This window comes from Hibiscus syriacus, unplaced genomic scaffold (genome assembly GCF_006381635.1).
Source record: "Hibiscus syriacus cultivar Baekdansim isolate YM2019G1 unplaced genomic scaffold, ASM638163v2 tig00116997_pilon, whole genome shotgun sequence".
Classification (NCBI taxonomy): Eukaryota; Viridiplantae; Streptophyta; class Magnoliopsida; order Malvales; family Malvaceae; genus Hibiscus; species Hibiscus syriacus.
In genome coordinates, this window is record NW_024063513.1 from 5800210 (window position 1) to 5815922 (window position 15713).

General features: G+C 36.1%; 1 protein-coding gene across 2 annotated transcripts; it reads right to left on the reverse strand.

The window, feature by feature from the left end:
- Nucleotides 1–4789: 4789 nt before the first annotated feature.
- On the reverse strand, nt 4790–15698 carry LOC120194187. 2 transcript variants are annotated; one of them, XM_039196575.1, is made up of 3 exons: nt 15029–15698; nt 14815–14955; nt 4790–4861 (listed from the first exon to the last, which is right to left on the reverse strand). In XM_039196575.1, the coding sequence occupies exons 1-2, from the start codon at nt 15540–15542 to the stop codon at nt 14816–14818; spliced, it is 654 nt and encodes a 217-aa protein (XP_039052506.1). In that variant the 5' UTR covers nt 15543–15698; the 3' UTR covers nt 4790–4861; nt 14815. The 2 variants fall into 2 exon arrangements, with proteins under 2 accessions (XP_039052506.1, XP_039052505.1); XM_039196574.1 differs by lacking the exon at nt 4790–4861 and having other exon boundaries at nt 14727–14955.
- Nucleotides 15699–15713: the final 15 nt, after the last annotated feature.

The following is a 15713-nucleotide window of genomic DNA, read 5'->3' on the forward strand; positions in this document are numbered from 1 at the left end:
AAATTAATAATAATTTAGTATTTTTTTATTGTTTATTAGAAAATTAATAGATTAACAATTTATCATATTTTTTATTATCTATTAGTAAATTAGTATTTTTTAATGAAATAATTTTTTAAGATAACTACTAAAAAATTATATAAAAATTAACAAGATGTTCGTGAACTTATCGAGTCGAGTTGGACTTTTTACTCTAATCAACTCGTTAAGGTCTCGAGTCGAGCTCGAGTTCGAGTTAAGTCATCTCAAGTCAATTTTTTATCGAACTTTGACTGAATCGAATTCGAACTGCTCATAAGTTACTGAACTCATTGAAACCACTACTTCCAAAGGAAAAAAAAAAAGGAGCAATAGTTTTTACACATAAAAGCACACGTCTACTTCGTATTTAATTTGGATTGCACGAATGATTGCGAAGTGGAAGAGGCTACGTATTATTTTATTTTGTTTTATAATCTGGAAAACAGTTGCCTTTCTGTGTTAGCAGCAGTGTCATATGTATTTTATATAATATCGTCCAAACTAATTTTTGTACCGACAGATACTATAGAACTTAGATGCATTCTCAAACTGATGACCATCCATTCCCCAAAGACTAGAGAAGCTCAAGCTCCCCATAGCTTAGTCGGTTTCAAACTGACATGATTTATCTTCATGTTGATGTATGATTCTTCCTCCACTTATACCCATATTTTGCCAGAGTTTTTTTCTTAAAGAAATATATATAAAACAGAGTAGAATTATATTAAATGTGATTGCAAGAAGGTGCAAGTTGTGATGAAAATGAAGTGGGGAAGCGGGTACAACTCGCCATGTTTTCGGGATCGAAAATCTTGCTGCTTTCAGTGGATGATGCTATTTCAGGGCTCAAAAACAAGAAACTATATATAGAGCCGGGACGACAAATTGCCTGAATCTCACCATAACCCAATTTCAGCAGAGTACGTTTTGATCCGCTGACGATCCTTGATTGTCCTTATATGCATACCCGAGTTCTGTTTCTTCCTAATTGTCTTGCCTTATTATTCTCTGCCTCCTAGATATCTTCAACTTCAGAATCTGTCTGCTCAAGTCCAGTCCAATTCTTTAGAAAAGGCTTGTTGGTAGTAGATGCTTTTGTGAGCCGGATATAATTAGATCCATTTATTAAAAAAAACTAATATTAAAACTTGGTTATATTAGATGGATTATTATTTGGTACAACATTAATGAAAAATAAAAAGAAATTAGCGTTAGTGACAGTTGGCAACATTTTCTTTAAACGATATCGAATTTTTATTAAAATAAAAGAAGATACAACGTTTACAATGCAAGAGAGAAATTTAGGGACTATGTTCACCAGAAAAATTCAAACAGAGAATAAAAAGATAATCTGAAAGTGCAATATAAGTGGAAACCTTCTTTTGAATCTTACGACCATCATATATATATATATATATATATATAGTAATCCAGTAATCGTCAATAGTACTCCTTTGTCTCTATCTAATTAGACACTTTAAAGATAATGTAGGAGTAACGAGCGGACCAAAGCAAATTTACAGACTCCTTCGTAAAATAAATCTGAATATATCGACAAACAACCACAAAAGAGAATCTAATCATTGAATAACCACCGACAATCACGAAGCATAAACGAGCGACATGAGGATCTCCACAGGATCACATATTTACCATAGAGATAAAAAAACATGTCATAAGGCGGAAGAAACAGGCCACAAGAGCATAGCAATGCGTACCACAAAAGTAGAGTTAAAATATACCAAAATTACATATGAACATATGCAAAATATACTAAAAGTCTAACAAAAGAGATTTTATTAAAAATTAAAAAAAAAAACTGAATAAAATTAACAAGCTAAAATGGGATATGAAAAAAATAATAGAAAAATAAATACCGACGATCAACAACCAATACAAAAACTGGTGTCATCGCCGACAAAATCAAAAGAAAAAAATAGAATAAGTTACGACCGTAGAGAATAAGAGAGAAAAAAGCTGGGGCTTTGTACAGTTGACAACATTTAAACGTTGTTTGCCAAATTAATTTTTATTGATCGTGTATCAAATAATATTAAAAAAAACAAAAGATTTATATATAATAGTTTTTTTTTGAAATTAAATTGTTATTTTAAGAATTAATTAATTATTTTTTTGGTTCCCAGTTTCAAGGCTTAACCTTGACTAATCTGGACAAATCCACCAACTAGACCAACTTGGTTCGCACACTTGGTTTTGGTGGATAAATTTCCTAGCAGAGATTTTTTGCATACACAATGACTCAAACTCGAGACCTTACTTAAACGATATCAAACTGCTTACCATTTCAATCAACCCCTATTTGTAATTAATTAATTACTTTAATAGAATAAAATGATATAAAAACTAAATAAACGCTGTTAAATAAATCAAAAAGAAAATGTTTAACAAATACCATCATTTTGTCTAAAAATTATATATTTAATCTTTATGTGAAAATAATAAATAGGGTGCAGTACCCTTTGTGCTAGGGCTTTCTCTACCTTTTGGTTAGCCGTAATTCTATTATGTGGGTAGCCCTATGAGATTTTCTCAGTTTTCTCTAGTTTTTTTCGCTAGTTTTGCTTTTGATCTATCTGTTGTGTGATCGGGTATGGAGGACATTAAGCGTGAACTGGAAGAATTACAGTTGGAGGATGAGGAGGAACAAAATTTGGTTTTAACGAGTACAGATTCTACAACGCAAATTTCGTTTGAATTTTTTTTTGTTGGGCATTTTCTTAATGCGATCATGGTAAATTTCCAAGCAATGAGGAATACGTTGGCGAATGTGACATCATATTGGGGGAATTTCCATTACTGAATTGAGAGAGGGGCGATATTTGTTTCAATTTTTTTCATATGGTGGATGTGGATAGGGTTGATATGGACGGACCTTGGTACTTTAATTCACATATGCTGCTCTTGTATAACACCTCAACTCGTATCCCATCGGACCCATTCGGATACGAATCCGATGTGTCACGTTGACTTTTCAAATCGTTTACTTTTAAAAGATAGTTGAAAATTTAAACTTTTATTTGTATAATAATGGTGAAACCCTTGATCAGAGTATATAAAGAGAAGAGAAAATAACTTCAGTGACCGAAAATGCCTTATAATATACGATTTTAACCAACTTTTTTTGAATTTGCCAAAATGACCAACAAATTCACAACACGATCTCAAATTTCGCAACCTAGGTTTCAAATTCGCAACGCGAAAGTCAAATTCACAACGTGAAAGTCGAAATTCGCAACGCGATAGTCAAAATTCGCAACGCGATACTCCAAAATCGCAATGCAATTGTTTCTTAAGAATTTTCTCTAAAAAGATAGTATCCGCGCGGACGTGTCGAAGACACGTATTACCACGACCACGACTGGACGAGATAGCGGCGACAGTGCGCGAGAGTCCCCCTTATTCTCTTTCACTCAACAAGGAAGTGGGAAATCCAAGCCTTAAATACCCATTCCCAATACTATGTGGGATTGAGTATTACCAACACTTGTTTACAATGCTAAGTTGAAACATTTAACATTTGGAAGTAGGAACACATTTAACCAAGTGAACATCCTTTCGGTGGCTAAGATAATTAAGTGATATTTGTAATCGAGTTGGGAAAACTTGGTTTGTTTTGCAATATTTAAATGATATTTGTTTTTAACATAAGATCCTATTCCATTATTACGTGCCAGGATGTACACAACACATTGGGGTTAATTCAATGTTTTTTATGTTGGCTACATTGTGTGATGGCGACATCGTCGGGGGAACACGACGAAGTGCTTACTCTTGCTTCACATCATCTCTTTTATCTTCTCTTAACCCAACTTTCGCCAAGTACATTGCCTTCTCAAGCATTGATTAAATGTGTTCCAACTTAATTATCGTGGCCACCGAAAAGATGTTCACTTGGTTAAATGTGTTCCAACTTCCAAATGTTAAATGTTTCAACTTAGCATTGGAAACAAGTGTTGGTAATACTCAATCCCACATAGTATTGGAAACACTATTGAGAATGGGTATTTAAGGCTTGGCCACTTCCTTGTTTAGTGAAAGAGAACAAGGGGGACTCTCGCGCACCGCTGCCGCCGTCTGTCACGTCCCGTCGTGATCGTGGTCGTTGTAATACGTGTTTTCGACACGTCCGCGCGAATACTATCTTTTTAGAGAAAATTCTTAAGAAATAAATGCATTGTGATTTTGGAGTATCGAGTTGCGAATCTTAAATCGCGTTGCGAATTTTGACTGTCGCGTTGCGAATCTTAAAATCGCGTTGCGAAATTTGAGATCGCGTTACGAATTTGTTGGTCATTTTGGCAAATCCAAAAAAAGTTGGTTAAAATCGTATATTATAAGACATTTTCGGTCACTGAGGTTATTTTCTCTAAAGAGAATTCAACTTAATTTGAAAATAAAAACTCAATATATTACATAAATATAATAATGTATGTTACAAAAATGATCAGAGCATACATGATTAAACATTTAATTACATGCCAACCAAATTCAATACAACAAAATACATGTAACACTCCCAACCCGTATCTGACCCGAATCTGAGTTCGAGGTATCACATTGACTTTTCAAAACGTTTTTCTTTACAATTTGGCTAAAATTTAAATTCACAATTCAAGAAAATGAGTATTTTACATTAATTAAAATCAATTGGTTGAACAAAACATATCAGAGCATATTCAACTCGAATCTCTTAATACATGCCAACTATATTTAATATCACGAAATACACATGATTCAAAACACTTTTCTGATCTAAACTTCGTAAAGGAGAGACTGACATGTCTTGCTCCTCTTAGCTTCTCTTCTTGTTCTCTAGAACCTACGTGTGAAACACTCACACGCTAAGTCGATGACTTAGTGAGATATAAATAAACTTAACTATAACATCTCATTACTAATTCCTACTATGCACACTTCATGTAGTCATATTAAACTATAAAACACATTATGCATCAAAACATAAATACATACATATACATTTCATTATCCTTATTATTATTCTTATCATTATTAGCATTATTATTATTCAATCTCTTAGTTATATGCTCTTGTACCTAACATTCTTAACCAAACAATATACACATCATCATATAATTTTTATAACATATTTCATATCACAAAAGCATATACATCACTATATTTTATTTGTTGTTATATTTTTATTAGCCCATGTATACTTCTGAGAACTAAAGATATGTGAGTACATAGAGGTTGTGCACATATGTTGTCACCACAGCTCGTATAAAAATCCACTGAGTGACATGTGAATTTGTCCCGAAAGACCGCGTAGAAATGTCCCGAAGGACCACATAAATGTCCAGAAGGACCGCATATAACACATATGTCCCGAAGGACCACTCCTTAAATATCACATATATATTCCAAAAGACCAAATATATGTTCCGAAAAACCCCATATATGTTCCGAAGAACCCCATATATATTCCAAAGGATTACATATATATCCCGAATGACCACGTAGAACCCTCGACTCTTGGCATACCAACTATACCCCTAGCTCTCATAACACATAACATGAGCATTATCTTTTATGTTTGTCACATATTCACAGAACAAAAAAAATTCTTATAGCTTCACGGGGACAGAAAATGAGGCCTGTTTCAAGTACCCGATACGTTCCGGTACGGGGACGGCTGGGGTACGTATCGGGGAAGTGCCACAGTGGCAGGGTACGGCTGACCGAATTGAGGGACGGTCAAAGCTTATCCGAGGACGTCCCCAGGGGTAATTTTGCTCATCCATCGGTGACCGGCTTGCCTTCACATCAACCGTCACCAGAAGCAACCGATGAACCCAACATCGAGCTTGAACCGAACTCAAACCCCATTTCCCTTTGTCTAAACCATTAAACCTAGAAAACTAAAATAAAAAACCCCTCGACCTTTGGTCTTCTCCGATCTCTGGTGACGTTTCTCAGCTTACGACTATCAGTTCATTTCCACGGTGAGAAACTCGACTTTCCCAACTCCGACGATACCAAACCCTAGGTCTAAGGTAACGAAAACACTCCTCTCCCTTACTTGTTATTTCGAAAATCTCTAAAAAAGAAAACTGAAAAGAATCGAGATATACCATTTTGAAAATCACTATCTCTAAAAAAATGGAATAATCTCATAGATAGTCCTCAAATATTATATGTTTACTGAAATGGTTACATAATTTACAATAATTACAATTTGATCAGAGAAATAATTTAGGGATTTTACTATTCTAAACTTAATATTATGGTTTGAGTCTTGATATTTGATTTTATTTATGATTTTTTATATATATTTATAATTTTAAAATTATTTTATATGTCGTACTCTTGCCGTTCCCGTACCTTGTTATTTTAAAAATTATCGTTTCCCATCCCCGTCCCCGTCTCAGTGCAACATAGGACGGCATTACCAATGACAAACATATTATTTTATACATGTAGCACTAAGTGCAAGTAACAATGCTGCAACCACATGAAAAGTATTAGACAACAGAATTATGATACCAGTCTATCACCATTCAATGTATTCATTAGTCTTCCTTGATAAGGTAAATTCTGAGCATCTACTGTCAATGACTTCCAAATACAAAAACATTGTAAGAAAATAGGTTATTACCATAAGAAAATTATGCAATTAAACCCTACAAATCCCATCAATAGAAACAAGAGAGGCTAAACTTCTGATTTCTATTTAAATCTTGCTAGCATACAGTCATCTACCTTACTAACTATGGTGCCGGTAGGCCTCAGGTCAGTGAAGGAAAGTAAAAGAACATTACGTTAACAAAAAAAAATTTAAAAAAAACTTCAAATTATCATAACTGATAGATAATATAAAATTTGCTCCACAAGACTAAAACATCAGGAAACCCATATCTTTGACAGACACCAATCACGACGGCTAAATTACATAACTGACACCGTTTGCTTTTAATTTTACCTTTCTGACACCGTTTGACCAATATTTCCAAAAGTAGCACCCTTTCTGCTGAGTTGGCAAAGGCGCGTCCCCGGGGACTTGCTTTACCCGTGTTTTCGCTGAGTTGGATGCCACGTGTGAAAGGCGCGTCCCCGGGGACGCGCCTTTGCCATATCAGCAGACACGTGTGGAAAGCGCATCCCCGGGGACGCGCCTTCCATTAAATGTCATAAATGCCCCCATCCGTTTTTCCTAACTACCCCTCCTCCTCCCCTATATAAACCCCCTCAACCCTCCCTCATTCTTCACACCAAAATCATCTTTTCCTCTCTTATATAACTCAAATTCTCCAACTATTTGAGTTTTAAATTTGTTATTAGTGGTAAGAAATTTATTTTTATGTTAGTATTTTTTTAAATAGTTATTATTTTTATATTAATATATTATGTAAATATTATTTTTTTATTAAAATAATATTATATAATTATTATTATTTAGAATTATTAATTTTTTGCTAATTATATTGTTTTGTCTACAGTTATAATGGAAAACGAAATGCTGTTGCGATTGGATATTGATCATATCTCCAGACATTTTAGCGATATGGTAATATTTTTATAATTAATGTTATATTTAAATTTATTTTTATTTTAAAGTTATTATGAATTTATATTAATTTTTATTTTTTATAATATATATTATTTAGGATGCTGATCGTATTTTATAAACTTTTATTAAAAATCCACGTATACCGACACCGGAACGTATTTTGCCATATTTGGCTTCTGCTGGGTTCGGGTATATTGCAACAATTATAGGCGGTTGCAAACTCGAACATGTCCTAATTTCTGCATTGATTGAGAGGTGGAGGCCCGAGACACACACTTTTCACCTTCCATGTGGAGAGGCAACAATTACATTGGAGGATGTCTCTATGCATCTGGGGCTTCCCGTCGACGGAAATATGATGTGTGGTATGGCGGATGGTGATTGGCAATCAATATGCATTGATTATCTTGGAGCTGCTCCGCCAGAGTTTAATAAAGGTAGAATAGCTTTATCTTGGTTGAAAGCTAATTTTGAGGTTTTAAATGAAAATGCTTCAGAGGATCAAGCAAAGGCATGTGCTCGGGCATATATTCTACGAATAATTGGAGGAATATTGATGCCCGAAAAATCTCGCAACCAGGTGCATTGTATGTGGTTGCGACATCTGATCGATTTTGATGAAGCTGGAAGATATAGTTGGGGTGCTGCAGTTTTGGCATTTCTCTTTAGAGAAATGTGTCGGGCGACGAATTATAAGAAAACTGCTATCGGTGGATGTCTTCTGCTTCTACAATAATGGGCGTGGTTCCGCATGCCTTTCTTATGCCCGATCGTGAATGAACCATATGTATTCCCCTTATTGTTGAGGTAATTTTCGAACTAAATTTTGATTTAAATATTTTCAATTAAATAGGGTGATATTTAGTTTATATTATATTTCATAGGTGGTCGATGAAAAGAAAGGACCATAAAAGTATACCTACTGGGTTAGAGGAAATTCGTTTACTTATTGATACGAAATCTGGGTCTGAGGTATGTTTTTAAATTTGTTTAATTATTAATATTTTAATTTAAAATGTTAGATATAATTAGAATATTTTATTTATTTGAATTGTATATTTATATTTCAGTTTCAGTGGATACCTTATGCGAGCGATGAAGTGAAAGCTTGCATCCCACCCCACCTTAGTGGGTCATTAGAGGTATGGATATCGGTTATACCTCTTATATGTTATGCTATTATTGAGTGGCATCCAGTTGATCGCGTGCTCCGTCAGTATGGTTGTACGCAATATATTCCTGGAGCTCCTAGGAATTTAGACGGCGTGCATAACATAGATAGACGGGGAAAGAAGGATGTTAACTGGGTGGTGAGACACAGAAATTGGATTGCGCTTTGGGAGAACCGATATACACTGTTGGCCCCTCGACAATATTACGCTGAAACTGGTTATATGGTTACGGATAACTATATGGACTGGTTTAATGAAAATGGGAAGTCGTTTCTACTTTCGGCGGAAGCACGAGGGGTTAACATTCCTAGGCGCCGAGAAAGACGTCAACCGTCTCAATATCATCGTCCCCCGACGCGTGGACGGAGAGAAGGCACTATCGGTTCTGCATCAGTCCCACCACAACATCCTTATTCGTCGATGCCGCAAGGGTACATGCCCAGCCCTCCACTTCATATGCCAAGCCCACCAGTTTATATGTCATCTCCGCAGGGTTACATTCCGAGCCCGCAGGGTTACATTCCTAGCCCGCCAGGTTACATGCCTAGCCCGCCAGGTTACATGCCTAGCCCGCAGGGTTTTGTACCATATGGAGGTGCATATACGACTATGTTTAATGATCCAGCATATGGTTCATATGCATCTTATTTGGCTGGTGGTGCTTCTTCGCAGACACCTCAATCTCCATCTGGATCACATACATCGATGCCAATGTTTCCACAGTTTCCACAGTTCCCGGGGAGCGGTGGGATTGTTACTAGCACTCCTCCAGGGTCGTTATTTTATACAGGCCCTTCAGCCCCTTCAGCGTCATCTACACCAAATGAAGAAAATGCTGCTGATGATGATAGTGAAGATAAGGAAACTGAAGAACAAGTTCCACGAAGAAATCCTCCACGAAATAGGCAACCACCGCCATGTGGAACTCATTCGAGAAGACGACATTGGTGATCCAATTATATTTAATGTTATTTAAATAATTATATTTCAGAATTTTATGTAATTTGGTTATGTTATTTAAATGTTTCATGGTTGTTACATACATATTTTTTAATGTTATTTTTTATTCACATTTAACATTAAATGTTTGATAAATGTTTTTAAAATACAAATTATATTATTCGAAATTTAAAATAAAATAAAAATAATATTATTCAAATTTAAATTTAAAATATAAATTATAGTATTCGAAATTTAACATTAAATTTCAACTTAATATTCCAATTGTATTCGAAATTAAAAGTTATATTCCAATTATAGTTCACAATACTTAAATTGAAATTAAATTTATCCATACATATGATTTTATCATTAACATATATATTAAAACGTATACATTAAAATCAACTTATGTTGAGTTCATCGATCGACGGAATCAGCCAAGAGGGGGGTGAATTGGCAATTTATTCAATGTCACATTTCAATGCTCATTCCATACAATTTCAATGTCACAATCAACTTATCACTTCACATTTATTCAATTTATCCATAACATTTTATCTAATTTATTCAAACTTCACATAACGTTTTAATTTAAGTTATTCTTAACTTGTTGAACTTTCAAAAGAAGTTAAATTTTGGTTATAATTTACCTGATTTACTGATATATCTAGTGTCCCCGAGGGACATGAGTGACATAATAGGGCAATGATAACATATTCTCTGATGAAATAATGGAAGGCGCGCCCCCGGGAACGCGCCTTTATGTGAATAGTGAAATAATAGGTACTGATATATCTAGTGTCCCCGAGGGACATGAGTGACATAATAGGGCAATGATAACATATTCTCTGACGAAATAATGAAAGGCGCGCCCCCGGGAACGCACCTTCATGTGAATAGTGAAATAATAGGTACTGATATATCTAGTGTCCCCGAGGGACATGAGTGACATAATAGGGCAATTATAACATATTCTCTGACGAAATAATGGAAGGCGCGCCCCCGGGAACGCGCCTTCATGTGAATAGTGAAATAATAGGTACTGATATATCTAGTGTCCCCGAGGGACATGAGTGACATAATAGGGCAATGATAACATATTCTCTGACGAAATAATGGAAGGCGCGCCCCCGGGAACGCGCCTTCATGTGAATAGTGAAATAATAGGTACTGATATATCTAGTGTCCCCGAGGGACATGAGTGACATAATAGGGCAATGATAACATATTCTCTGACGAAATAATGGAAGGTGCGCCCCCGGGAACGCGCCTTCATGTGAATAGTGAACCGATTATAGACACTATTATATGCAACATATTATAAACTTTCAAAACAAACTTCAGTTCACAATCTTTCAAATTCTCAAATTCCCAAACTCTAAATTCTCAAATTCTCTGAAAATGAGTCGTCTTTCTGCTGTTGTTTTGTATGATTGAGAAATTAAGGAAGCTGAAGAGGGGGTTGTTTTTGAGTCAGATCATTATATCCCCTTAACCTTGAAGAGAAACATCACAATTGAGGAGTTAATCACAAAAATTTCGTTAAAGATTCGTGTAGCAGGCCAGAGAAGACTATCTTCACTTCAGTATAGATTTCCTACTGAACTTTTTCCGCTCACGTATACATCATTTCAGCTTTCAAACGATGATGATGTTTCTATGATGGTTGATGCTCATATGGGGAGTTCACAATCTCTTATTGAAATGTATGCCACTTTTATTGAGGTTCGTGCAACTCGTGATCTCTCATATTTCTCTCACTTTGGCATTGCATATCAAACTGATCAAGTTGATAGCCCGACACAATTGATATGTAATGATTTCACATCATTAATGGCGGATCCAACGCCATATACCATGCCATCAAGTTCAATAGGAAGGCATTCATCTGCAACTGCTTATGATCTCAACCCACGTGGCTTCACCAATAATCCATATGGCAACATCTCTTCTACTTCAAGGGGCAGACATTCATCTGCCAATGTTTTCGACTTACATATGGAAATGCCAACGAGACGACAGTCTATTCACATCCCACATGATACAATGGCCTCAAGTTCAAGGGGAGGACACGCAAGCGGGAACTTATTTGACCTCAACATTGGATTATCGGAGGAACCCTCATCTCCACCAGAAGAACCTCTTCGGGAGCCAGGTGCAGATGGTGCTGAAACGAGATTATTCGTTGAACCTGACTCACCACAGTTTAACGTACATTTTGATGATGACGAGGATGACGTTCCGATAAATACAACACCAGCCGAACTTCCTGCACATATGTATGAGGCTGATTATGATGCAATGTATGAGCCTGAATTTCCAGATCTTCCTGATGTTGGCAACTATGGACTTCAATCATCAGTCAATGACGGTAATTTACATATTGGAATGGAGTTCGCATCGAAGGAGGAAGCAATGATGGCAATAAAGAGTTACAATATTCGTAACTCAGTTCAGTCCCGAGTTGATCGATCTAACACGGAGAAATATGTCTGCTACTGCGTCCAACGTCACAACGGATGTCAATGGATGGTCCGTGTATCAAAGAGGAAGAGGAAGAACAACTTATGGGAACTAACCAGATACAACGGTCCTCATACATGTTGTGGAACAGGTATAAACCAGGATCATCCCAACTTGGACTCCAATATTATTTGTCAAGCAATCATGCCCATTGTGAAGCAAAGCTCTCATATAAAAAAGCGTGGTTGGCAAAACAGAATGCCATTTGCAAACTTCATGGCGAATGGGATTCCTCTTACAACGAGCTGCCCAGTTGGTTTCATGTTGTGCAAAGACTTAATCCCGGGACAATTGTTGAGTTCGAAACTCAACATCATTACGTGAATGATCGAATGGTTCGCGATCGCTGCCAATTTTACCGAGTCTTTTGGACTTACCCTCAGTGTATTAATGCAGTCAAGTACTGTAAACCAATTGTCCAAATTGATGGTACTTTCTTGTATGAGAAATACAAGCAAGTTTTATTATTGGCTGTGGTCCAAGATGGAAACCACAATATTCTTCCTGTTGCGTTTGCCCTCGTTCAAGGAGAAGACACTGAGTCTTGGGCTTTTTTCCTTAAAAATTTACGTTTACATGTTGTCACCAGGGAACAACTATGCATTATTTCAGACCGAGGAGCCGGGATAAAAGCAGCAATGGACTCTTTGGGTACAATGTATAGACCTCCACATGTTCAACATCGTTATTGTGTCCGTCATATTGCTGCAAACTATTACGGAAAATACAAGAAGAACGATGAACGTCAGTTAGTCGTGCGGATGGGTATGTTACTTTTTCTCAATTTTTCTATCAATTTCTTATTACTTATTACTTATTTATACTTCATATTAACTATTACATATTCCTAATGGCTTAGGTTACGAACTCTTACCTTAAAGGTTTGAGTCGATGCTACAAGAGCTGTTTGGCAAAAATAAGAAGGGGTGCGAGTACATTATGGACATCATCAAAGAAATGTGGACAAATGCATATGACGGGGGGTATCGCTATGGTCATATGACAACAAACTTGGCTGAAGCAATAAATTCAACCTTAAAGGGGGCGCGTCATTTACCAATCACGGCGTTGGTTAAAACGACTTATTTTCGTTTGGGTCAACTCTTTGCAAAGCTCGGTGGACAAGCTCTTACTTGGATGCAAAACGGACATATTTACCACCCAAGACTAGTAGTTGATTTACAGAAAAAAGTGGCTGCATCAAATGTGATGTTAGTTACAAATTTTTCTCGCACCCGTGAATTGTTTCGTGTAACCGAAATGCCACGTCCGCTGCAAGGGATTGAAGCTAACTCTTTCAGAGTTAATCTGCAAGAGAGGTGGTGCGATTGTGGTTTCTTTCAAGTACTCAAATATCCATGCTCTCATGTCATTGCTGCTTGCTCACATTCGCATTTGGACTACAAAAATTATGTTGATCCTGTATACCAACTTTCACAAGTATTCAAGGTATATGAATTTGAGTTTCCGCCCATAGGAAACGAAAGAGACCCAAATGAGATTCAAACTTGGCTTACAATTGTACCAGATCCATTGCTATTGAGGGACTCAGGTCGTCCAAAATCTACTAGAATACATTGTGATATGGATATTCGGGAGAAGTCAACAGAACAAAAACGATGTGGCCATTGTAGAAACATCGGGCACAATAGAAAAAAATGTTCAGCTCTGTTATCATCATATAACCGTCAACTCTTATGTAATTAATATTGTATTTAAATGAATGTTTTTGTTTCTAATAATTTAATGTTATTGCATTTATATAATTTGTCAATGTATGTACACCTAAATAATTTTTTTTAACTTTTAAATACATAAATATATTTAATATATTTATTTAATATAATAATTAATATTAGTTATAATTTTTTTTAAAATATAATAATAATTCCACCTTCTAAGTAGAGAAAAATATTAAATTAAACAAATTAAAAGTTATTAAAAAATTTATGTATACGATGACACATTTCATGTTCTGATTGGAGGATTAAATTTATTAAATTAAATTTTCAATAAGACTAATTTTATAAAATATGTAAGTCTTGAAGATTAAATATGTAATTATACTAATTTATTAACTTATGCATCAATATTTTCGTTAAATATTGATATGAGATGACTAGATTGATAACATTTAAATAATTAACTGATAAAATTAATAGATCGATAATCAAAATCAAAAATAATCGAAACTTGATAATTCTTACATTATAATCGAAACATTTTACATAATATATTATTAATTTATAATAATAATAAAAATAAACTATTTATTATAAAACAAAATACGTGTATGCTGAGTTGGCAAAGGCGCGTCCCCGGGAACGCGCCTTCCACACGTGGCATCCAACTCAGCGAAAAACACGGGTAAAGCGCGTCCCCGGGGACGCGCCTTTGCCAACTCAACAGAAAGGGTGCTACTTCTGAAAATATTGGTCAAACAGTGTCAGAAAGATAAAATTAAAAGCAAACTGTGTCAGTTATGTAATTTAGCCAATCACGACAGAGTTCCCACACATTCAACAACAAAGGCTTAACAAAATTTACCAGAATTCAGTAATAGCAAAAGAAAATGAAGCAAATAAGGGCAAAAGAGAAAGGAATTACCTTATCTTCCCAAATGTGGAAAAAATGGTATGGGTGACCAGCATTGAAGGCTTGGATGAAACTCTCGGCTCCGCAACCATCGCGACGGAACCCCTCTCAATACAATCGTATCTGGATCGTGTCTTCCGCCCCTCGAGTAACCTACAAATAAAAACCCAGTTGAAAAGAAAAATCCCGATTTGACTTCAAATTCAAGACAAAACTGCATGCAAACCTCTATTTCGAAAAGCGTGTAACTCCTCCCAATCTTTCTTCATCGTTTCAAAATCGTCCGAAACTGGAATTTCAACAGCAAGGTTATACTCAACTCCTTCAAGATTAAGCTCAATCCCATCCATTTTCTCCGCTACATAGCTTCTCCAATCCAGAAATTTCTTTTCCAATTCCTTCACGTCATCTTCGGTCTCTTCACTCTTCTTCCTACTACTCAAAAACCCAAGGTCACGAATGAAGAGAGCGCCATGGGCAACCGGCTCGTCTCGCTTCCGTTTCTTGAGGTCTTTGAGCCTTTTTATCTGGAGGTCTTCTTCGGGAACGGTAACGGGGACGGAAAGCGAGGACTTGAGGAAATCTATCAGGGCTCGCTTTAGCTGCCATTCATCAATTGGTTTCGACACCGATGGGAGGGCAGGGTGGAAAGTGAGATTGAGTTTCACGCGCGGTACTAGTGACAAAGCATTCTCGATTTCTAGGGTTTCCGTTGGCAACAGAGTCTCTAGCGGTCGCATTTTAATCGAATAACCTGTCAAGTTTCCACCATTCTCTGCAATTCCTGATACGATTCTTGGTAGGGAAAAGAGAAAAGAAATAAGAGAAACGCTGCCGTTTAGTTCTTCAAGCCGCTGGAAATGGCTTTGTTACGACGCAGATGGTAGACACATTACACATATAATGCGTTT

Bases quoted from the DNA above. Each gene is read 5' to 3' on its own strand.
- LOC120194187 (XM_039196575.1), bottom strand. From the start codon at position 15,542: ATGCGACCGCTAGAGACTCTGTTGCCAACGGAAACCCTAGAAATCGAG. The intron at 14,956-15,028 runs GTTTGCATGCAG...TTTTATTTGTAG, and splicing joins ACACGCTTTTCGAAATAGAG to GTTACTCGAGGGGCGGAAGA.